General features: G+C 49.1%; 1 protein-coding gene across 3 annotated transcripts in view; it reads right to left on the bottom strand.

The window, feature by feature from the left end:
* Positions 1–2,424: 2,424 nt before the first annotated feature.
* CLPB (ClpB family mitochondrial disaggregase) overlaps positions 2,425–23,206 on the bottom strand; it is a 74,711-nt gene continuing 53,929 nt past the window's right edge. The window contains exons 8-16 of one of the 3 annotated variants that reach the window (XR_015285169.1): positions 17,070–17,147; positions 14,877–14,932; positions 11,723–11,767; positions 9,738–9,899; positions 5,187–8,101; positions 5,003–5,076; positions 4,394–4,513; positions 3,862–3,966; positions 2,425–3,113 (exon numbers count right to left, since the gene is read on the bottom strand). Coding sequence is in view for 2 of the 3 variants with exons in the window: in XM_023944268.2 (XP_023800036.2) it covers positions 2,862–3,113; positions 3,862–3,966; positions 4,394–4,513; positions 5,003–5,076; positions 7,945–8,101; positions 9,738–9,899; positions 11,723–11,767; positions 14,877–14,932; positions 17,070–17,147 (1,049 nt within the window). In the remaining variant the exon portion in view is untranslated. The remainder of the gene's footprint in view (positions 3,114–3,861; positions 3,967–4,393; positions 4,514–5,002; positions 5,077–5,186; positions 8,102–9,737; positions 9,900–11,722; positions 11,768–14,876; positions 14,933–17,069; positions 17,148–23,206) is intronic. The other 2 variants (XM_023944268.2, XM_023944276.2) reach the window with 2 other exon arrangements.

Raw genomic sequence — 23,206 nt, 5'->3', positions numbered from 1 at the left:
CCTGCCTCGCGTTCTGCCCCGTCTCCCGCCCTGTCTCTTGGCCCATGCCCTGCCACCTGTCCTGCCCTGTGTCCTGCCCCATGCCCATCCCGCATCCTGCCCCACATCTCCAGCTACAAAGGCTCTTGCTCCGTCCTGGTCTCCGTTCCCTGCTCCCGACCGGTCACATCTCGGTCCCCGCTCCCCCGCGGGGAGCCCCGGGCCCGGTGGGTGCTGCCGCTGCCCCCCTCGCGTCCAGCCCAGCTGCACGGCCAAAGCGGGCAGCTTGCTAAACAAGTTAATTCGATCAGGGCGTGGGGCTGGCGCGGAGCGAGGCCCCACTGTCGGGCTGCTGGAGCTGTGAAAAGTTAATTCAATTAAGTTTTCCCTCTAAACTAATTAGGCAGCAATCTGCCACGCAAGGAGCTGCTGGTGCTACCCAGAGCCGGGGAGAGCCGGGAGGGCGAAGAGGAGGAGGGAGATGAAGGGGGAGAGCAGAGGGAAGGGAGCACGGAGGGGAGTGGGATGGGGCGCAGCTAGGGGGTAGAGCCGGAGCCGTCCTGCATCCCTCGGCTCCCGCGGAATGTGGGTGATCCCTGCAGAGTGTGGTGGATAAAGGGAGAAGGGTGCTGGCGGTGGCCCAGCTGTCCCCGGTGCTGCCGAATGGGAAAGAGGAGGGGTGTGGGTGAAGACTGATGCTCCTCGCCCTCGAAACGGGCGGCATTGGCAGCAGGGGGGGCTGGGTGCGGTGGGGAGATGGGGACAGGGACCACCATCACTCCATCCCATTGTGTGCTGGGAGCTCCCTGTAGGCTTGTGCCTCCATGCCCATGTGCCTGGGTGGACTGGGGTCCCTGCAGAGCTGGCTGGGGGGAGCTGGTGGGACCCTCTCCAATGGGACCCCTTATGACAGGCTCCAGAGGGACTGTCCTGATGGGATCCCTGTCTGATGGGGCACTCCTTCCAATGGAACTCTTTGAATGGGACCCCTCTGATGGGTGGAACCCCTCCGATGGATCCCATGCTGATGGGACACTCTCTGACAGGACCCCTCTGCAGGATTCCCTCTGATCACACCCCAGACTCCCCCAGCTCTAGTCCCAGCTTGGCTGGGATGATACCACTTATCATTGCTGTCTCTCCCACACTCTCTAGCTTTCATCACCCCATGGAGTCCCCCAGGTTTTGTGTTAGGGGCTCCTGGTGGGTCCCCCAGCCCCACAGCTGCTCCCAGCGGTGCTGGAGGCCTCTGTCCACTGCCACATTGTTCCTGGGGACAAAGCTGAGGTGCTCCAGGGTGTCCTGAGCCCTCATGCTGGTGGGTACCCTCTGCCCTGACTGGATCAGGTGCCAGCATGGGGTGCAGATGCTGGGAACTGAATGTGTCTGGAATAGCCAGAGATTTTTCCTCCAGATCCCATGCTCCCAGGCACTCTTCCTGGCAGTGGAAGCCCATTTACCTGTGTTGGCACCAGGAAAACCACCTTGCAGGGCTGAGGAGGGCCCATGCAGCCCTGGCTCCTGCCTGTGGGACTGTGATCCGTGGCACAGGCACAGCTTGGCACACTGGGACGTGGCATGGTGGTGCAGTGTGGAATGGAATGGCACGGTATAGGATGATGTGACTTGTCAGTGACAGAGTGACCTGGCACAGCATGACCTGGCACAATATGGCATGGCACAGCTGTACCCCCATGGACAGCTGAGCACACACCCCAGAGCACACCCCAGGGAAGAGCTGTGCTCAGAGGTGCACACCCACACACACGTGTACGTTACACCTTTGTGCTGCCATGCACATACACAGACCTCACTGTACACCTCAGTGCACACCTGTGGAAGTGAATCTCACCTTGGTAGGCTCCAGCAGAGCCTGGTGACACTCCCAAACCCTCCAGGGATGGCATCCTGCTCCAGCCCCTGGCATTAAGCCAAGAAAAAGCAACTGGTATAGGAAGTGGCTTCAAAGAATCCCCCACCAAACCTCCTTGTATCCCGGGAAGACAAGAACCAGCACTAGAACCAAAACCCCCTAAGGACATCAGGGTAGGGGGTAACAGTGGGATAGGGATCCTGTCTGCATCCCAAGGGACAGTGACTCAGGGCTCATTCATCCTGGGAGGGTTCAATTTCCGTATGTATTTCATGTCCTACTCTTCAAAACCCAGGTCTGGGGTGGCCCCAGTAGTGACCATGTCTCCTATTCATTGTCTCCTAGAGCAGCACCCTCAAGGGTGAAGGAGCCCCCATGGGGGGGCCACAGCCTCTGTGTCCTCAGGGGGACAACTTGGACAGCTCAGTTCCACCTGAGATGTTAAATATCTCCTGGAAGAAGTGGTGATGGTGGTATCTCCTGGTGACATTCCTGGCTCCTGGTGATGAGCAGGAGACCCCAGAGTGCCCTGGGATGAGGACAGTGGTCTCAACAGCTGGGGACACCAAGGGTTGGATGCACATAGCACGTTTATTGCCATAAAGAAACAGGGACAATACAGAGCAAGTGCCTGGTGGCTTTTACACTCAGTTCCCATTCCCCACCTTGCCAGCCCAGCCAACCCAACAAGCCCCCTCCCATGGGAATGACAAATTGGCTCCCACATGGTCCACAGTTCCCCCTGCTTAAAAAACTCCAACACCCTGTGAAAGCCTAGGACAATCCACTGACCCATCCCTGAATGGCACCAGGGCACTTTGTCACCCACAGCTGCATGCCTAGAGCCCTTCATGCCCATCCTGGGGCAGCTCCTGCCCATATCCGTGTCTGTGGCTGTGCCCATGCCCATGCCCGAGTGGTGGCAGGACTGTGGCTCTGCCCTTTCTGACACCAAGGCTCGCTCCAACTCTTGGGGTATTTTATTGTTACTGTGAGCACCCTGTGCAGCCTACAAGAAGTAAGTGATGTTTTCGGGGTTCAGCGGTGCCTGGATCTCCAGTTTTCGGGCCTTGCTGTCCTTCTCTACAATCTCCAGCCGCAGGGTCGGCCCCTTGGATTTTTCTGTGCTGGAGGAAGACTCCTTTGTGGTTTTCAGCAGCTGCTTGTCGAAATCCTCCACGATGATCCTGAGGGTGCAGCCCCGTGGCAGCAGGTCCTGCTCGTAGGCAGCTGCCAGCTGGTTCACCACGCGCCGCTCCACCTGAGGGACAGACCAGATCCTGACAGGAAAACCCTGTGGAAAGCCTCCCATAGAGATGGCCAGTTCCTTCCCACCCTCAGCTTGTGCAAAATCAACCTTTTCTTCATCCTACTTATTGCCTGCCTCTGGAGTGTGGGTGTGCCACTTCTTCCCCCAGACCATGGAAATCTTCCCAGAGATGTCAGACCCACAGAGTCAGGAAATCACGGAATGGCTTGGGTTGAAAAGGACTTTTTAAAAATTTGTTAACATTTCGTACCCCCCTGCCATGGGCAGGGACACCTTCCACTAGACCAGGTTGCTCCAAGCCATGTCCAACCTGGCCTCCAACACTTCAGGGATGGGGCTGCCATAACTTCTCTGGGCAATCTCTGTCAGAGCCTCACCACCCTCACAGAGAATTTCTGCCCAATCTAACCCTGCCCTCTTGCAGCCATTTCCCCTTAATTTATTACTCCAGGCCCTTGTCTGAAGTCCCTCTCCAGCTGTCTTGGAGCCCTTTTAGGCACTAGAAGGGGCTCTAAAATATCCATGGAGCCTTCTCTTGTTCAGTTTGAACACCTCCAGCTCTCCCAGCCAGTCTTTAGAGTAGAGGAGCTACAGCCCTCAGAGCATCTCCATGACATCCTCTGGATTTGCTCCAGTGACTCCATCTCTCTTTTGATGCCTTTCCAATTCTGGCTGTCCCTGGGCAGTGGGGCTGGAGGTGACAACGTGAACTTCACCCCAACTTCCCTCCTGCCTTCACCTCGTGTTTGATGGAGCGGGCACCATAGTGAAGGTTGTAGCCATCAGCCAGCACGTCCATGACCTCCCTGTCCCACAGCAGTGTGATGTTGTGCCTTGCCTTGGCCTGCCAGGGGAGAGGGGAGGAAAAGGAAAAAAAATTAGGGATGCTCCCCAGCAAGCCTGGCACCCTCCTCCTTGAGCAGTGAGGATGCTGCACTGGGATGCTGAGAAGGGCTGAGCTCCACTAAGCCAGTGATTCCACAACAAAGGGACCCCAAAATCCCATTTAGCCCCCAGAGAGCTCAGATGTGCAAAGACCAATTAGACAAATGACATCTCTGAAGGCAGCCTGGAGCTCATCCCTGTTCCAGTCCAAGAGGAACCATCTCTGCTGCTCCCAGAGCTCTCCCCAGCACCCCAAGTTCAACAGCTTGTATGATGATGGTAAAGATACACATCACTGTGTATCTTTACCCCAGGACAGATGCTCCAGCAGGGATTTCTTCCGGAGTTACTCTGAGAAGTCCCTCTAAAGCCTTTTTTTTTTTTACCTTTTTGGCCCAAAAATTGAGCTCCTTGTTGACCAGCTGGATGAGCTCTGAGTGGCAAAAAGGGAGAAAATAGACAATTTCATTGATCCTCCCCAGGAATTCGTCCCGTCTGAAGTGAGCCTGCAGGGACAAGGGAGGAGGTCAGCAGGGACAGGGATGATGACCCTGATGGGAACAGCAGTGAGAGAGGCACTGGAGGAGCTCCCCAGGGATCATCCCACCTCCCATAGCTCCCAGGAGCCATCCAAGCTCCATACCATGGAGCTGGACAGCATCCTGAGGTGCTTCAGAAACATCTTAAAGAAACTGAAGGTCATGGGGAAGTCACTGCAGACAGGATTTCCTGACCTTGGGAGAGCAGAGAACCCCCAAATCACACTGCAGCACTTCCTGTCCTGTGTCCCCTTCCCACCACACATTGTGGCTCCACTCCAAGAGTAAAGAAGCAATGATTTATCTCTGCTGGGCTCTGACCTCCCTAACATTTTTAGTGGGGTTACATGCCTTCTCTCATAGCTGGGAAAGAAACACAGGGAAGGAGTGCTTCTTTTTGTATGGGACCAAAGCTCAGGACACCTGAAACACAAGCCATGAAAACACCATCCATACCTTCAAGATGGGGCGAATAACCTTTTCCTTGAACTGCTTGGAAATGGTGATCTTGTCAGCCATCTGGACATCCTCTGGAAGAGAGGTGGATGGGGGGTATCAGTAGGGATAGTGGGACAGTGACATCACTGAATGAGCTGGAGCTGAGGGCAAAGAAGGGTCTGGGGGTTACTGCAGGACAGACCTGGGACCTGCACATGCTCCAGCAGTTTGCTTTAGCAGCTTGATGTCCCTGCACTTGGCACTGTGGACAGCAGTTCTGGGTCCTGTGGTGCTCCAGGGGAACATCCTGTGCTGATGTGGCTCCCTTGAACAGCCAAAGAGCCCTGGCTCTGCCTTTGCTCCCTGCTCTGTGCCTACAGGAGCTGTTCCCAGAGGTTTTGGGAATCTGAAGTGCCCAGCTGGGCTCCACAGCAGCTGATGACCTGTCACAGAGAGCACACTGGCCCTCTGGGGCTGTGAACACTGGAACAGTCTCTCCAGCAAACATCAAACTCATGTTCAGGGTGCCTGCAGCACTGCTCAGGCTGCAGTCTACTTCCCTCTGCTGACTGCAGATGGAGCCAGGGTCTGTCTGCTCTCAAATCCTGGCTCCCAGCCACTCTGGATGCTTGGCTGCAGCATCACCCTTCTTTCTCCCAATGTCGTCTTCTTTGTCTTCATCATCCCAGTTCTTCCCACAGCTTCACCCATGCCACACTCATTCACCTCCATGTGCTGTTTGTCAGCAGGGTGCTCACAGCAAGACAGATTCCTGTGCTCTGGATTGGATCCTGGCACACAGGGCAGGACACAGGACACAGACCCACACTGGGTGCTGGGACCCTGTCCCAGCTTTGCAGCCTTGATGAAGATTGCTGTCCCTCACCAGCAGTGGCAGAAGGGGTTCTCAGGCTCCTCTGGAGAGGTAGTCTAAGTTGGAAAAGCCCTCTGAGACCATTAAGTCCAAGTGTTCTCCCAGCACTGCTGAGCCCATCACTAAACTGTGTCCCCAAGTTCCACATCCACCTCTTAAATCCCTCCAGGGATGGGAACTCCACCACTGCTCAGGGCAGTCTGTGCCAGGTCTGGACAACACTTTTGGAGAATAAATTTTCCCAATATCCAACCTAAACCTCTCCTGGGATAAACTGAGACTGTTTCCTCTTGTCCTGTCACTTGTTACTGGGAAGAAGAGATTGGTGCCCACTTGGCTACGTTCTCTGTCCAGGCAGTTGTAGGGAGTGAGGGAGGTTTCCCCCTAATGCCCAGAGTGGTGCAGGCTGCTCTGGAATCACCTGATTTAGTTCCAACCCCTCTCTCTCAGGCAAGGATGCCAGTAAGTCCCAGTGTTTTGGCAGAGGGAGCCAGCACTGCTACCAGTATTCCCACTTCTCACATGTAGTATCTGCTGCCGCCAAAGGTAGATGCAGAGCCCACTGGGGAAACTGTTCCTTCCCTTTATCTTCCCATTTATCTGCCTGCCAGGGACTTCAGTAACCTTCTGCCATGGCATCTCCACACTGAGAGCTCAGGAAATGGGCAGGAGCTCCTTGAAACCAAATTGAGGGCAACTGTTGTGCCCAAATGCCCTCCCCAGCTCCTCTCCTGCTGCAGCTGTACTCTCCCAGAAATTAAAATTCAATGCTCTCCTCATTGAGCAGAGAAACAAGAAACATTTGGCATTTTCAAATGTTATTCTGGAAAGTTCAGTTGAAGATGTGTTTCGTCCTTTATCCAACCTGACTGAAGTTTAAGGATTCTGAATTAAGCCAGTGTTGACAACCACTTCTCCAAAGTAAAACGAAGAGACAGGAAGAAAGAAGCTGGAAAATAGGTTTGATGCCAAAATCCAATGTTCTTTCCTGCTCCTGTGGAGCTGATGCAGGAATATGGCATATCTGAGATGGCAAAGGCTGTTGGATACCTTGAGAAAGATGTGGCATCCAGACAATTAAGATCATAAAAGGATCTTAAAAAGGATCTTAAAAACCCCAAAGTAAGTTTTTTAAGACTGATGAGAAAAGGGATGCAGTCACTGTCCATGGCTTCCTGGTTATCCACAGGCACAGCAGCACCTGATGGAAACAGGCTTTCCCTCTGCTCCATGGGACAAACACTGCCTAAAAGGGACAGTCCCTGGTGCTAGCATCACCATTCCTCTGTATAACCTCAGAGTTACCAGCAAAGGCACTGAAGGTTGCACATCAAGTTGTTCATTTTCAATCTCAAAGATTTTGCTCTCCTCATTCCCCTCTTATTACCTAATTCACATTTTGGGAATTTTTTTCTCCAGGAACCTGATATGTGAGGCCAAGGCTCCCATTTCACAGGGAAGTAAAATTCACTAAGCTCAGTCCCTTTGCAAAGGACTGAGAGGAAACAAAACTTTTCCTCTTTCATATGAGCAGCTGAACCAGCCACAGCCTTTTGCAGGAAGCATTTGAAAGGGTACCAAAAGAAAGAGAAGGGCGAGTTGATAAAGAGAATTATGGAATCATGTAAGAGTTTGGGTTGAGAAGGACCTTAAAGACCAGCCAGCTTCAATCCACTTGCTCTGAAATCCTCATTATTTGACATTGCATCCTTCAGAGGGAGACTGCCTCTTTAAAGCCCTGTCCAACCTTTCAGCCTTTCTCTTTCTGTACTTACTTGCCTGGAAGTGTTTCAGGCCAGGTTGGATGGGGCTTGGAGAAACCTGGTCTATTGGGAGGTGTCCTGGCCCATGGCAGGGGGCTGGAATGGGATGGTCTTTGAAGTCCCTTCCAACCCAAACCCTTCTGGGATTTCATGACTTCCTGGCAGAGGAGCATTCCCAAGTCATGTGCACTTGTTAGGACCAGTATAGAGGGGACTGAAGAGTCTGGGTGTGCCCCCCTACTGAGGGATAGCTGAGCTGGTGTCAAAGTTGTGTTAGGAAGGAGGGAGGTTCTTTAGGGATTTGAAGATCAATACTCCAGTACCTAAGTTTTCTGCAATCCTTTTCTTGCTCATCTCCATGGCCTCCTGCCGGAGCTGCAGTGCATGCTGTGCAATCTCCTCACTGGCCACGTTGGAGGTCATGATGAAGATGGCATCCTTGCAGTCAATGGTCTTCCCCTTCCCATCTGTCAGCCTGCCCTGCAACAACAGCAAGATGACACCAGCCGTGTCAGCAGGTGCTGGAGGACACAGCCAAAACACCAGGAAAAGGAACATGGGTCCCATTTTTCCCCAGAGTGGATGCAATTTTGAAGGTGGAAGAAAGCAAGGATGAGTTTGGAGAAGTCCTTGTCTCTCCATGAATGGCAGGAACTTCTCCTGTACATGGTTCCAGCCTGCCCCATACAGGACATAATTGATGGAAGCACTGGGAGATGCCTTGGCAGGAGGAGGGCTGGGGAGAGGGAGAGGGAGAGAGGAGGCACTTCTCACTCTCTACAGCTCCCTGACTGGAGGAGATTGGGTCTGGGACAGGGGTCTTGGCTTCCTCAAGGTAACAAAGGACAGTCCTCAGGCACCAGGGAAGGTATAGGTTGCATTTCAGGAACTATTTCCTCCCTGAAAGTGTTGTTCAGCCTTGGCAGAGTCTACCCAGGACAGTGTGGGAGTCCCAATCCCTAGAGGGATTTAAAAGCTGTGGGCATGTGGCATTTAGGTTTAGTGATGGGCTTGGCAGTGCTGAAGGGTTAGACTTGACGGTCTCAGAGAGGTTTTCCAACCTCAATGAGTCCATGACTGTTTGCCTGCCCATACAGAACTCCCCAGCCTTTGACCCTCTGCCTACCTCACTGTTTTAGGTCTGACACAAGCCCCAGGCTCAGGTCAACACTAGTGCTAATCCTAATCCTAATCCTAACCCTGACCCTGACCTGCCTGTGGCTGTGGTTTGGGCTGGGCAGAGCCCACAAATAGCCATGTTATGGCTGTAACAGTGACCTGAGTAGCAGAGCTCCTCATTCCTGTGGGATTGATCACCTGGCAAACCAGGGCTGCTCAGCACCACCACTGCTGCAGTGGCATCAACCCTCAGCCTCCCAAACCAATCCAGGAACCTTTCCAAAGCACCAGTGCTCTTGATTAATAATATAAAAAAGAGAGGGGAATAAGGAAAAAACCAGCATCTCCCCAGGCTGTTTCTTTCCTCAATCCATCTCCAACAGCAGAAATCCAGCACAATGACACAAATCCTTGTTGGGCGCTTGAGATTAACATTTGGGTTATTGCCCTGTCAAGTGCCTGGTACAGGAATTGATTTCACATTGAACTGCTACTGTGATGATCTATGCAAGAAAAATGGTGCTATTAATCCTTACAAGAAAAACAAAAAAACCCTTCAAAACCTTCCAGCATGTTGTCCTGAAGTTTGGTGGCCTCTGAGGACAGACCGGGACCTTCAAAATCAACCAGAGTGCAGGAGAGTGACTTTGGACAAGGGCCTGGAGTGACAGAAGGGGGAGTGGCTTCACACTGCAAGAGGGCAGGATTAGATGGGATATTGGGAAGAAATTCTTCCCTGTGAGGGTGGTGAGGCCCTGGCACAGGTTGCCCAGAGGAGCTGTGGCTGCCCCATCCCTGGAAGTGTTCAAGGCCAGGTTGGATGGGGTTTGGAACCTGGTCTCGTGGAAGGTGTCCCTGCCCATGGCAGAAGGCGTGGACTAGATGAGCTTTTAAGGTCCCTCCCAACATAAACTTCTCCATCTGTCATCCCTCCCACCCCTTACGATCACCTTCTGCATGTCCCTTGTATTGACTCTAACCTAAGATGTGGATTTACCTCATCAAACAGCTGCAGCATGATGGTGAGCACATCAGGGTGGGCTTTGTCCACCTCATCAAAGAGTACCACAGCATTTGGGCACTGCCTCAGCTTTTTGGTGAGCTGTCCGCCCTCTTCATGGCCCACATAGCCTGGTGGTGAACCGATGAATTTCGCGACCTGGGAGGAAGGAACAGGAAAGGTGAAGGCTGATCCATGGACAGTGGGAATGAAGCCCTTCTGGTAGCTCCTCAGGCTGCCACCACTCTTTGCTGCTGACAAAACATGTTCTATGTTCTTCGTGACACCTATCGCACCCCAGGTATCCCAAAATCTGCTTAATAAGCAATAATTAAGCAAAATAAGGATTTAGCAATTCCCTGCCCAGAGAGCACACCAGCAGAATCCAAGGAACAGGCATGGGCATGTAGGAAGGCACCAGCTCTGCTTTGCTGTGCAGGGTCTGAGTAACCTGTCCCAGATGCCCAAGACCTGTTTTCATCTCTTTTAGCCTTTTTAAGAGCAAGGATTCAAGAGATTATGAGTGGCAGCTGGTTCCGGTGCAGAATCAAAGCCACAAGTAGGCTTTGCGGAAAGAGGACTCAAAACACTTTTCCTGTGTCATCGCTTCTTGACACGGTGATTTTTAAAAAATGTTTAGAAATTTAGAAGGTTATAAAGAATAGTATTTCTGCCAACTGGAAAGTTTTATCAAAATGACAAATTTTGACACATAGCTTGGTGCATCTTACATCTACCCATATCTGAGTGTCATCCAAAGTCAGTCTGTTATCACAGAATCATGGAGTGGTTTGGGTTGGAAGGAACAATGTAGTGCCAGCCCTGCTGCCATACACAGGGACACATTCAACTGCACCAGGTTGCTTCAAGCACCATTCAATCTGGCCTTGAACACTTCCAAGGATGTGGCAGCCACTTCACCTTGCTGCTTTCTGGGGAGACAGGGCCCTCCAAAGGGATTTAGGACTCTCTCAGCTCCAGGGATGACCTTGGCAAGGATGGCAGAAAACCTGGCACCTTGGACCTCCCGTGGCACCAGAGCTGGGCAGAAGTCGTGATGGGAGGGCTGGACTTGGCACCACTGTCCTGTATTCTGCTGGACTGTGGCTGAGGCAATGATCCCACACTGGACTTAGCGAAGTTCTGGGAATAAGGGCTTTGGGGTAAGCTGTGCCTGTGGATTTTGATGCACAGGATGATACTCTGGATTCCACCATCTCATTCTCAGCTGCTCTCTCCCCAAGGGCTGACCCCACCCCAAAGGAACTCACAGCACTGGACACATATTGTTAGTTTTCCTTGCTCCTTGGTCTTTGTTCCTAATTTGCCTCAATGCCTTGGTTCCAGCCAGGAACAGGATTAATTTTTGCAGTAGCTAGGAGAAGCAAGGCTTGGACCTAGAGGATATTCTATCTTATGTAATTGCTGGGAGCAGAGGGAAAGGAGTCTCTTCTGGGGAGAATGGGTTCCTTCTGCTCAAATAAGAGTGGCAGAAGGATGTGGAGTAACATGAAGTAGCTGGTTCTGAGCTGGAGGGTGTGACTGGGGGATCCTGGCTGTGGCTGGGTTGGGTCAGTGAGAATTTTGCATGTGAATCAGTCTCTCCCTTTTTTACATACTTTTGATATCAATATCATTGGTTGTTTGTTTTCTTGTCTCATTTCTGTTTCCAGAAAGCCTTTACCTTTTGAGCCTCCAGTTCTTCTCTCCAGCCCATTGCTGTGGGGAGGGATTAGGGGAGGTGGGGAGTGAGTGAGTGGCTCCTGGTTTGGAGTGTCTCAGTAGAAGGACTTAATTGGGGAGTACCAATTTACTGAACCACGACACTCAATTAAAGTTGCTTTCTGGCAATTTACTTGCAATTTAATGCACAACCTGGAGCAACTCCTGTTGTTCTGCTGTGCTCCCATCCTTACACACCAAAATGCCCATTTTTTCTGGATTACATTTGAAGTTGCTCCCTTCAGAGCCCATTTACTGACCTCATGCCTCTCCTGGAACTCCGACATGTCCAGTCTGATGAAACCCTGCAAGAGACTTAGGATGAGATTTGATCAATCTGTTCACTGCCAGAGCTGGAGCTGTACTGACAGCACTGAAATTTCCTAAATAAAATTGATATTTTTGTGGTTCAGCTTTTTAAAAATCAATCAAAAGAAGAATGCAACACTCCTCCACAAAAATCTAGCAAAAATCATAAAGCTGAGGTGAACTAGGCTTGTAGTGATCACCTGAAACAGAGAACAGTGTTAGAGAATTTATAGCTTCCACCCCAGTTTCCACTTTGCATATGAAAAGCTGATGATTCACTGCAGGTCCTGAATGTTGTGATCATGGAGCTGTAATCCACATCCTAGATGGGAAAGGAAAAGAAGGGGAGGGAAGGGGAAGGAAAAGGAATATTTCAGTTGGAAAGGACCTACAGTGATCCTCTCATCCAGCTGAGCAAGAAGCAGCCACACCTGAACTTGTCAGCATCATCCTGGACATATGTACATGGCACACACATGGACACCATCACATGGGGATCCCAGAATCAGAGAACAGAATCACTGAACCGTTTGGGTTGGAAAAGCCCTCTGAGACAACAGAGCCCCCCCCAGCACTGCCAAGTCCACCACTAACCCATTTCCCCAAGTGCCACATCCACATGTGTTAAAATCTCTTCAGGATGGGGGCTCCACCACTGCCCTGGACAGCCTTTTCCAGAGCTGAACAGAAAAAAAAATCCCTAATATCCAACCTGAACCTCTCTTGCTGCAATTTGAGGAATTTTCCTCTAGTCCTGTCATTTGTTACCTGGGAAAATAATGGACTCAGAGAATGGTTTGGGTTGGAAGGAAGCTTGAGGACTATCCCATTCCAACCCCCCTGCCACAGGCAGGGACACCTTCTACTAGACCAAGTTGCTCCAAGCCCCATCAACCTGGTTTTGAACACTTTCAGGGATGTGACAGCCACAGGTTCTCTGGGCAAAATATTCCCAGGCAATAATTTCCCTGAAAATGATTTAAATATCTACAAACTGCCCAAGACACAGTGAGATGGAAGAAATTAACTCTGTCTTTCAGATGAAAGGGGGACAGTTCCAGGTTTTCCCTTCTTAATCCATTAGTTCCTGTGAATTTCTGCCCCTCATCAGAGCCTGTGGGAGGTATGACCCCCTCATCCCTCATTAGGGAAACAATGGCTGAGCTGGTTCATTACTAGTAAATCCCAGATTCCTGGGATTTATCAGATTAACACAACACTCAGGGTTAAACTGATTTCCCCATTGGATGTCTGGCCATGGAGCAGTTCCACGTGTGGGATTAGGGATGAAGGTGCATGAGATCCAGGATTTATGGCTACTGGAAAGCATTTATAGGGGCATGAGGAAAAGAAACCAGAATAGCTGTTTTTATAGCATTGGTTCCAGTTTGGTCTTCTTTCTACACATATCACTCCATTGTGTGTCCATTCACTGCTGGGGGATGTGGGAAAGAGGGATTCATCTACACATAGCTCTGCTTGTCTTTCCTTCTTTTCCCTGGCTTCTGTGGGAGAGAGCTAAGTACCTCTTACAGGTCGGCAGAGACTTAAATGTGAAACACAGAAGAAAATGTAATGTAACAGACTGGAATGGAATGGAATGGAATGGAATGGAATGGAATGGAATGGAATGGAATGGAATGGAAGATGAGTATGGAATGGAATGGATTTGGCTGAAATTGAATAGAATTTTGGAAAGGAATAGAACAGAGCAGAATAGATTGCAATTGAATGGATTGAATTAATTGAAATGGAATAGAATAGACAGCATGGAATAGAATAGATTGGAATGAAACAGAATAGAAAGAACAGGTTAGAAATGAATGGAAGGAGAGGAGAGGACAGAACAAAACAGAAGAGAATAGAGCAGAACAGAACAGAACAGAACAGAACAGAACAGAATAGAATAGAACAGAACAGAACAGAACAGAACAGAAGAGAATAGAATAGAATAGAATAGAATAGAATAGAATAGAATAGAATAGAATAGAATAGAATAGAATAGAATAGAATAGAATAGAATAGAATAGAATAGAATAGAATAGAAACCCCAGACAGCACTGAAGTGTCTTGCAAAGCCACCACTCCATGAAATAATTCCAACCCATCTTCTCTAAAATCTGACTACTGGGTAACAAACTAAATAATTCAAACTGCTTCTGGATACCAGCACTTAAAACTCTGAGCAGGAAATCAATGTTGCATCGCTACAGTCCATACTGGCAGGATGTAACAAGTGGTGGAGCTGGGGACATGGAAAACAGATTTCTGGAATTTTATCCTTCCAGCAATTTACAGTGATAATAGTAATAGAGGCAAAAAAATATGTTCACAACACAGGATGTCAAAATGAGCAAAATTCAACAGCGAGCACAAATGTTACAGACATTTAAATTTTTACAATTCAAATATGCTGGTGACAGATAGGAGTATAAACAGTGTCCTGTGCTGATCCCACAGTGTGGGCAGCAGGGTGAAGTGGGGATTTTGCTCCTCTGCTCTGCTCAGGGAAGACCCCACCTGCAGAGCTATCCCCAGGTCTGAGGTCCAACATCAAAGAGATGTGGAGTTGTTGAAGTGAGTCCAGAGGAGGCCAGGAAGATGCTCCAAGAGCTGGAACCCTCTGCTCTGGAGAGAGGCTGGGAGAATTGGGGATATTCAGCCTGGAGAAGCGATGGCTCCCAGAAGATCTTAGAGATCCTTCCAGTGCTAAGGGGCTCAAGAGAAGGGTATGGAGTGACAGGACAAGGGGGAACAACTTCCTACTGACAGACGGCAGAGTAAGATTGAAAAAATTATTTGCTGTGAGGGCAGTGTGGCCCTGGCACACACTGCCTAGAGAAGCTGTGACTGCCCCATCCCTGCAAGTGTTCAAGGCTAGGTTGGATGTGGCTTGGAGCAACTTGGTTTAGTGAAAGGTACCCCTGCACTTAACAGGAGGGGTGGAACTGGATGAGCTTAAAAGGCCCTTCCAACCCAGGCCTTTCTGTGACTCCATGACTTTCACAGGTCCCTGTCTCAGGGCAGCACAGCCATGCAATGAACCCCCTGATGACCCTCCCTGCACCCCTGTACTGCCAGCACAATGCTGGGATGAGCTATTACCTTTTTGATGTCCTTATGGATGTACTTGGCTGTTTGCTTGGCCAGCTCCGTTTTACCTGTTCCGGAGAGGGAAAGGAAAAACTTGCATTAAACCAGGTCTGTCCATCTTCTGTCTGTTCATCAGCTCTGCTAACACCAGAGCTGGAACTTCCTGCAACCAATACATGCATTTTCCTTGGGAAGTGGGTACTGCTGCTTTATCTCCAGGATCACACTCACTGGGGTTCCCAGCCTGGGCAGGGTGAACAGATGCATTGGAATAGTGGCATCTCTGCATTGGCTCCTTCAGCTTTAATTGATTCTCACATGATGGGAACAAAACTCTTGATTTTTTCCACAAAAAGATGTGGATAGATCAGAGTTTTGCTATATTGGATAGATCAGATTTTTGCTATATTTACCCTCAATATTCCAAGTTCCTTGTGCAATGCCTTGTAATCTCCAAATAAGGAATTTCAAGGAAATGGGGTGTTTTTTCTTTGCTTTATATAAGATGATGGTCAAAAAAATCTGGGATTAGGATCTATCAGTAATGGAGCAAATCCATCCTGATGAGGGTGAATACGTGCACCAGCTCATGACAGGCCATTCCCAGCCCATCCACCTGGGGAAAACTTCCATTAAAGAGGCAGTTTTACTGAAGTGTGGGTGCCAGAAAACTTCTCTTCCCTGCTGCTACCCTCCAGCATGACACTGCCAGCTTTGTCAGGTTGATCAGGGGAAGGATTGGGCTGATTCTGGCTCCTGGGGTGACCAGTTGAGGTGAAGCCTGTCACTTTTCCAGAGGATGGATGCTCTGAGGGTTCACACTTGTCCCTCACACACCTGTCAGCAATGTACTGCACATGGATCCCTGTGGGATTTACTTGCACGCTGAAAAATCAATGAGCAGGGACAGAATTAACTGTTCTGAAGAAAAAAACCACATGTTTTTAAAAGAAAATTAGGTTAAAAAGTACATTCTTACTGGAGTATTGTACATCTGTCCACAGCTGTATTGCAGGGACAATAGATCTGGTGGGTCAGATCAGCAAATCAACAAAAAAAGGGCTACAAATATGGGAATTCATGGGATGTGCTTTGCTCCACCTGATAAATCTGTCAAAACTTCGCATTTGATTTCAGTTTGAGCTTTGCTGACTTTACATGATGCTGGATCAGGGCTCCTAAAGTGTAAGGATGCAAGAACCTATGTTTCTTATAAAAAAGAAAAAAGAAGGGAAGGTGAGGGAAGGTGCGGAGACTCGAGGAGAGGAGAGGAGAGGGAAAAGGAAGAGGAAGAGGAAGAGGAAGAGGAAGAGGAAGAGGAAGAGGAAGAGGAAGAGGAAGAGGAAGAGGAAGAGGAAGAGGAAGAGGAAGAGGAAGAGGAAGAGGAAGAGGAAACCCCCCATGAAAGGCCATGGGATTGGAAGAGCCAACAATTTACATCCCTGAGTCTTCAGGTCTGCTGTAGCAGGGCAATGAAGTACCAAAAATATTTTATCCTGGTTTTATACAGCTTTATAGCAACTTATTTGGAGTTAATGTTTGGCCTGGCACTGTTCTGTGGCAGGAGCATGGTCTCACCTGTGCCCCTTTAACCCTTCCAGCACTGGAGATTAGCACCTTCTTGAGCCCTCTGGGAGGCAGTGGAGGCAGGAGAAGCCCTGAGGTTGTTCCAAATGTCACAGATCAGTTACTTTGAAGCTGTTTTGTTGGGTTTTTTTCCACAACTAAAAGTCATTTGGACTATTTCATGAACTGATCAGCTGTCATGTGGCATTTGATTGGGCTGGAGGACAAATCTTATCGGTGTCAATAAAATCCTGTCATTCCAAAGCAATCTGTGCCCACAGGAGCAGACAAGCAGAGATTCAGTTTGCAGGCAGCAAATTTCCACTATTATCCCACCATTCCCAATGGAATAGAGGGGTTTTCACTTGAAAATGGTTAAAGTAATACTTTTACTCTGCAAACTATCCCTTTTTGAGACTTGGAGCGGGGGTGTCCTCTGGAATAACTCAGCATGAGGCTGGATGTGGCTGTGTGTGCTGGTGTCCAGCTGTGGTCACCCTGCTGGCTGACGGGTGACTCACTGATAGATGACAGTGTGTTTAGCTGGTATTTTGTTCAGACCCTGCAGCCCTGCAACAGCTTCCACCCCCTCTCCTCAGGGCTCTCCGTCCCCCTCCGTCACCACAACCCAAATGTTACCTATTCCAGATGATCCCAAGAAAAGAAACACCAGCGGGTGCTCCTCATCATACCAGCCATTTTCCTTCCTTCGAATAGCTGCATTTGAAGACAATGAAAACAAAAAAGAGGGGGGGGAAGCATATAAATCAATGCCACAAAGCAAGTGTAATTATCACTAAGTATACGCTATGTTTTACTGCTCTCTACCCACTCCCAGTCCTCCCTGCCATTAGTGCTCTCTAATTTGATTAGCCAGTCAAGGCCCCAGAGACACCTAATAAGGTTAGCATGGATTTGGAAAGCTGCCCAGAGCAGATTTCGGATAAAGTTTTCCAGGATGTGCACTCAGCGTTGCCAGGGAGACGGCAGACAGGGGGGGACAAGGATGGATGGATGGACAGAGGGATGGAGAGGCACTCTGCCTCGCCAGCTCCCAAGTGCAACCTTTCTGTGAGGAAAAAACAGCAGTTTTGAAGAGGCTTATAGGTTATTTCTGGCATGGAATGGGAAGAGGGAGGTGGCTGAAGGTCACAAACACTCTGAATTGGTGCAAAGATTGGGAGAAGTGTGGTGATTATCTCAGTGCCTCTCTAGACAGCAGCATCCAAGTGCATCCTGGGTGGAATACCAGTGGAAAATTTTACAAAAGGCAAGAGCCCTGATTCCCTCCCAAACTCCTGTCTGACCAACACAGTCCTTTCTCAGGACAGACACAGATCTGCTGTGCAGAGTGGGTGATGGCTCCTACCCCCATAGGTGCCCACAGCTCCCCAAGGTGCTCTTCAGCCCCCCAGAGCAGCCTCAGCCTCTGTGAGTGTGCTCACCAAACCAGTAACATCACTGCACTGGGCTTATTTTTAGGAGGAGGAACTGCTTTTGAGGTTAAAAGATCAAATGTCATCTTCTGCTGGCTGGATCTGGTCTCTGGAACACAGAAGTGATTCCCCTGGATCAGACCAGCTTCTAGTTCAACGTGAGAGATTAACTGACATCCCAGCCTTTCTGCTTTATCCGCAGTATTTCAATCCAGCCTGTATTGCAGCTCTTACACAGAGTTAATCCTTCCCTATGAAATCTTGTAAGGTGTTTTGTAAGAGTGAACATGCACTGTACAGACTCAGGACCCCTCAGATCCAGCAACATCTCATGACTGGTGCACAGCACTCCCAGATCCTGCCAACCCCAAAATGTGGCACATTAGGCAGCAGTGGATAAAAATGGCAAGATGTCCAAAAATTGTAGCTGACAGGAATTTGAAGGTAGCAGGGGAAAACAGCAGCACTGGAGGTGGGACGAGCAGCAGGAAAATGCTGGGAGAGCTGTGACTTAAAGCTCTTGGAATGCTGCTGCACACAGGCATGGCAAAGCTTGGCCTCTGCTGCCTTTCAGTGGTGTCCACAGCAAAAGCAGGAATAAAGCCAAGAAAAAATAAATCCATTTCTCTTTGTGACCCTTCTCTTTTGTCACCCTCATCTCCTTCTGGCCACTATCCTGGGTTTCAGCTCCTGTCCTTGCACCTCAGTCCTGTGTCTCCCTTGAAGAAGGCACTGGCTGGCTCTGTGGGGAGCTGTGCGTTTGTTTTCTTCCCTGAGCTGTCAGGAGACCAAGACAGTGGCTTTTAAAATTGCAGAATTCTTAAATTCAATCTCAAAGTCCAGTCCATAAAACCCTTTTCTTGATGGGGTACAGTAAATAGAAAACACCTAAGAAAAGGCATCCTAGGCATGGCATGTTAAGAGTTCTTCCTGCAGGGGAGAGCAAACTGACATGGGAAATATATAGTGCCATTTTGCACTGAAGAAGATTTGTATATAAAAATATTTAAACAATATTTCCATTTTGCATATAAAAATGAATGGAATGTCACTGCCTACAGCCTGACACAGAAAGGCTGCCTGTGCCAGCAGGCACACACTGGGAAGATGTTAAACAGCAGTAGCTCAAGTGAGATATTCCAGCAGCTGGAGTGTATAGATGCATGGAGGGGTCTCATGGCAATTTGGAGCTGCAAGACCTGTATGAAACTGAGCTCCTCAGAGTCCATGCTTGTATTCCAGGAGACCCAGGTAGCATGGGAGCCAGCAGATCCAGTGAGGATCAGGAAAACAAGAGCAAAGCCTTACTGCAAGAACAAATCAATGAGCTGAGGTTAATGATGAGGGGTATGAGGAGTGACCTGACCAGAGTCATTAAGGATCTCCCCAAGAAGGCACTGAACTTGCTCAGCTACAGAGAAAATGAAGGTGCTCCAGGGGCTGAAGCAAGAGGATCAAACTACAAATAAAGCAGAACAGTTTTAATAACGAGGGTGATTAACCACTGCAGCCACTTAGGAAGAGAGTGGGACTGAATTCCTAATCCCTGTAAAGTCTTCAGGAAAAGCCAGAAGGGCTTCCCAAAAGGCAGTGGCAGCTTAGGATGAAGATAAATGACTGCATTGCTGTCTGAGTATCAGAAAAATCCCCAATTTAACCTTAAATCCAAGGCATGCAGAATCATGTAATTGTAGAAGGATGTGGGTTGGAAGGGATCATCAGTTCCAACCCGTTCAGAAATGGGACTGAGTGCTGCGATTGTGCATTTAGTGGGAGCTGGACCTCAGTGGTGCAAGAACTTGCCATTCTGTGCCCAGACACAGGCAGATGCATTACCTGTCCTCCTGGCCATGCCAATGAGTCCTGACTCCTGCCAAGGCTTAATTATCTTGGGAACAAGCCCAGATGCAGCACTGGCTGGTGCCTGGCTACGTCTCACCCTGCCTGGGCATATCATCACGACAGACCAGCTTGACTGCAGCCAGCACTCTGGTTCTATTCAAAGTCCTGGGCAAAGCCTGGTGGGAATCCCATCCTACCCTTCAGCTGCTCACTGGCCATGTCATCCCTGGGAACAGCCACCACAGCAGATGAAGAGGAGAAAATGCTCTGCCACTGGCAAGGAGGTGCAGAGAAGAGTCTCTGCTGCATCTCTGTGTGCCCTTCCCTTGTTGCACATGTTCCTTCTCAACCCTTTACAGCAGTGAATGGGAGGTAAAACACGTGGGGTGGGGAAATTTCATAAAAACTGATGGGGACTAACACAACTGCTGCTAATTCCTGCAACTATCTCAGCTAAAATAACAATGGTAATAAAAGTAATAAACTTCTGCTTTGGGGCATGGAGTCACCACTCACAGGGTCAAGAACATTCAGGGTCCAAAGACAGTGGGGTTAAGTGCTGCCTTCTTCCCCTTCCCTCTGCAGTAGGATGCCAGAGTTTATGGATAAACACTCAAAGCAACTCCAGGGATATAAAGCATCCCTTAAAAAACTACCACAAAGTTGGAGCTTGAGATTCAGCATGTGATCTCTGTCGGAAGATGCTAAGCATCATATTTAGGAAGAAATTCTTCCCTATGAGGCTAGTGAGGCACTGGCACAGGTTGCCAAGAGAAGTTGTGCCTGGAAGACCAGGCTGGAGCAACCTGGTCTAGTGGAAGGTGTCCTGTCCACATTAGGGGGATTGGAATGAGATGGGCTTTAAGGTCTCTTCTAACCCAAACTGTTCCATGGTCTCTAGTCAGCAGGTTAGTCAGATCAACAGAGTGGTAAGGTGTCAATGCTTTTCTACAAGCAGCCTTAAAATGATGAGCTATTCCAGCACACAGCACTCTTGAGGTTTGGAAAAACTTAAAAAATCTGGATATCCCTAAGGAAGAGACACCACTCCCTAGGTTCCACCACTGGGGCTGGAAGAAGCTCTCTCAGGCTGTCCAGTGCAGTGTTCAGCAGTAGGAACAGAAGCCCCATCCCAGGCCAGAGCAGAACATCAGTGCCAGTTCCAAGGATGAAAATTTCAGCTAAGAAAGCCAGAGAAATACTCTTCTCCTTGGAGTTTGCACTCCCAAAGCAGCTGCTGGCCACGCTGACTGCTCTTCATTGTCACCCAAGCATGAAATCCATGCTCTGCCTCTGGGAAAGCTGCCCCCTTCCTTCCTCCTGGCAGAAATGAATAAATAAATAAATAAATACCAGGAGGGAGGTCACACTGCTGTGCTGAAATCTCATTATGACATTCAGCCCCAATGTCCAAAACAAGAGCCTGATGGTGATGACGCTGGGGCCTTCTTCTGCAGAGCTGTTTCTGACATTGCTGCCGTGCTCTTGCTTTATTTTGTCCATCTGTAACGGTGTGACTGCAGCCCTGTGTCTCCAAGAGGCCCTTCAGCCCGCTATTGAACTGATAAATTCACTGTATTACTTTACACAAATCAATACTCCAGCAGTTATCAGCACTTGATGTGACTGAAATTGGTTTCAGCCAATTTGTGAGTGTAATAAATGTCCATTTATCAAATCAATTCATTCTGTGGGGCTCCTCGGCCCATCCGGGTTTGGGGTACCGCAGGGTGAAGGCTCTGGGGCCAAACCCACCGTGGGATCATTGCCTCCATCCAGATTCTGCATTGATGCTCCAGGGTCTGCAGCATTCCCAAAGAAGCTCTCTTCCAGCCCTGCTGCTGGTGGCTCAGGGTTATGGAACCCCAAATTAGACCAACGCCGTGTCCTTGCAAAGTTTCACCTGACCGACAGGCAGCAACACACATCAAACAACAGCCCTCATAAAGGATCCTATATTGGCCAAAATAACCCCAGTTTCCTTTGAACCAGAGCAGAATGATAGTCCTGCTCATCCGTTTTCCTACAGTTTTGAAACACTGAATGTTTTCAACATTATAGCTGCTCAAAATTGGGAATTTTATCATTAAAACATAGATTTTTCTGTACTACCCTTTCTTTAAAATCTCTGAAAAATAAACACTTTTCCTTCCTTGCTCCTCATTCAGCTTCAGGAAGAGCTGTAATAGACTGCTTCAACCCTCAAGATTTACTCCCCCTGAAAGGGTGAAGTAGTAGGTTTGAGCCACCCTACTTCTAAGTGAGCACTGACCAGCAAACATTGCATATCCATATAAAAAAGGTATTCTTTACCTGCCATATTTAGGGTATTAGACCGAAAACCAAATACACATACATATATATTTGGGAAAAATGCCTCCTTTAGCTTATAACCTCAGAGAGGAGATGTTGCTGATCCCCTCTGCCTCCACATCTTCCAGTGAAAAGGCAAAGCAGCCCTAACCAGCTCAGAGCACAGACATTTAATGGAAGTGCCTGGAAACACAACCCTAAGCCTTTTAGCTGCAAATTTGTATGTACCAGTTAGAGAATCCCAGCAGTTCCTGAGATGGCAGAAATGACCTGCCTGTTTCTGATGTCAGGAGATGGAATATTTAATGGGGATTTTGTTAAGATGAACTGAACATCTAAACCTGTTGAGGGGAGTGGCCAAGCTGCCTCCCACCATCACCCAGTCAGTCACTGGCAGAAAACTTGTATGCTGGGAGATGCCCAGTTACCATCAGTTAGCCATCATCCACCTACTCCCAGTCCTGTCCTGCTCCACGTATCAGAAAAGAGTGCTGCAGGGCTTCAATATATCCTATGGGAGGCAATGGGGAAGGATTTTCCCTATGTGGCAGTGATGCCAGGCTGTGGGGGCTGTGCCTGCAGTGGGCTCCCCACCAGCATTCCTGGTGCATCCCCTTGCAGGAGGTTGCTGGGATAACAGCTGGACTTGGTGATCTTAGAGGGTTTTTCTGAATGATTCCATAATTCTGTGATTCCATTCTATCCCCATCACTCCAGACCTTGTGCTTCTAACCCCAGATCACACGTTCCCTTTGTATTCCTGGCTAAGCCCCTCTGGAGACTGTTTGGATCATGCACCGAGTGACGGATTAAATCCAATTATTCAATTAAGGCACCAGTTATAAATTAAACATATCAGCCAGGCTCGGTGGCTCTGAAGATGTGGCATGTGGCAGATCTGCTCACCAGCAAATGGCAGTGGCAAGGGCAGAGTGGAGAGATGTAGGGACCACAAAGCACAGCAGGAAAACCAGCTGGGCACAAAATAAATAGCAAAGATAGAGAGGAAGTGCTTGAAAGTCCTGCCTCAAAATTCATCCTTCTGGACAGAAAACTAAAAGAAAAGAAAATGAAAAGAAAAACCAGGCAGAAGGGAAGGGAGGAGGGGACAGAGTCTCCCACTATCTTTTGGTCCAATATCCCGAGGCTGCAGGGGTATCAAGCACATTCCCTATAATTCAATAA

This window comes from Cyanistes caeruleus, chromosome 3, assembly GCF_971803275.1.
Source record: "Cyanistes caeruleus chromosome 3, bCyaCae1.hap1.1, whole genome shotgun sequence".
NCBI classification, from domain to species: domain Eukaryota; kingdom Metazoa; phylum Chordata; class Aves; order Passeriformes; family Paridae; genus Cyanistes; species Cyanistes caeruleus.
This window is presented reverse-complemented; position numbering and strand designations above follow the sequence as displayed.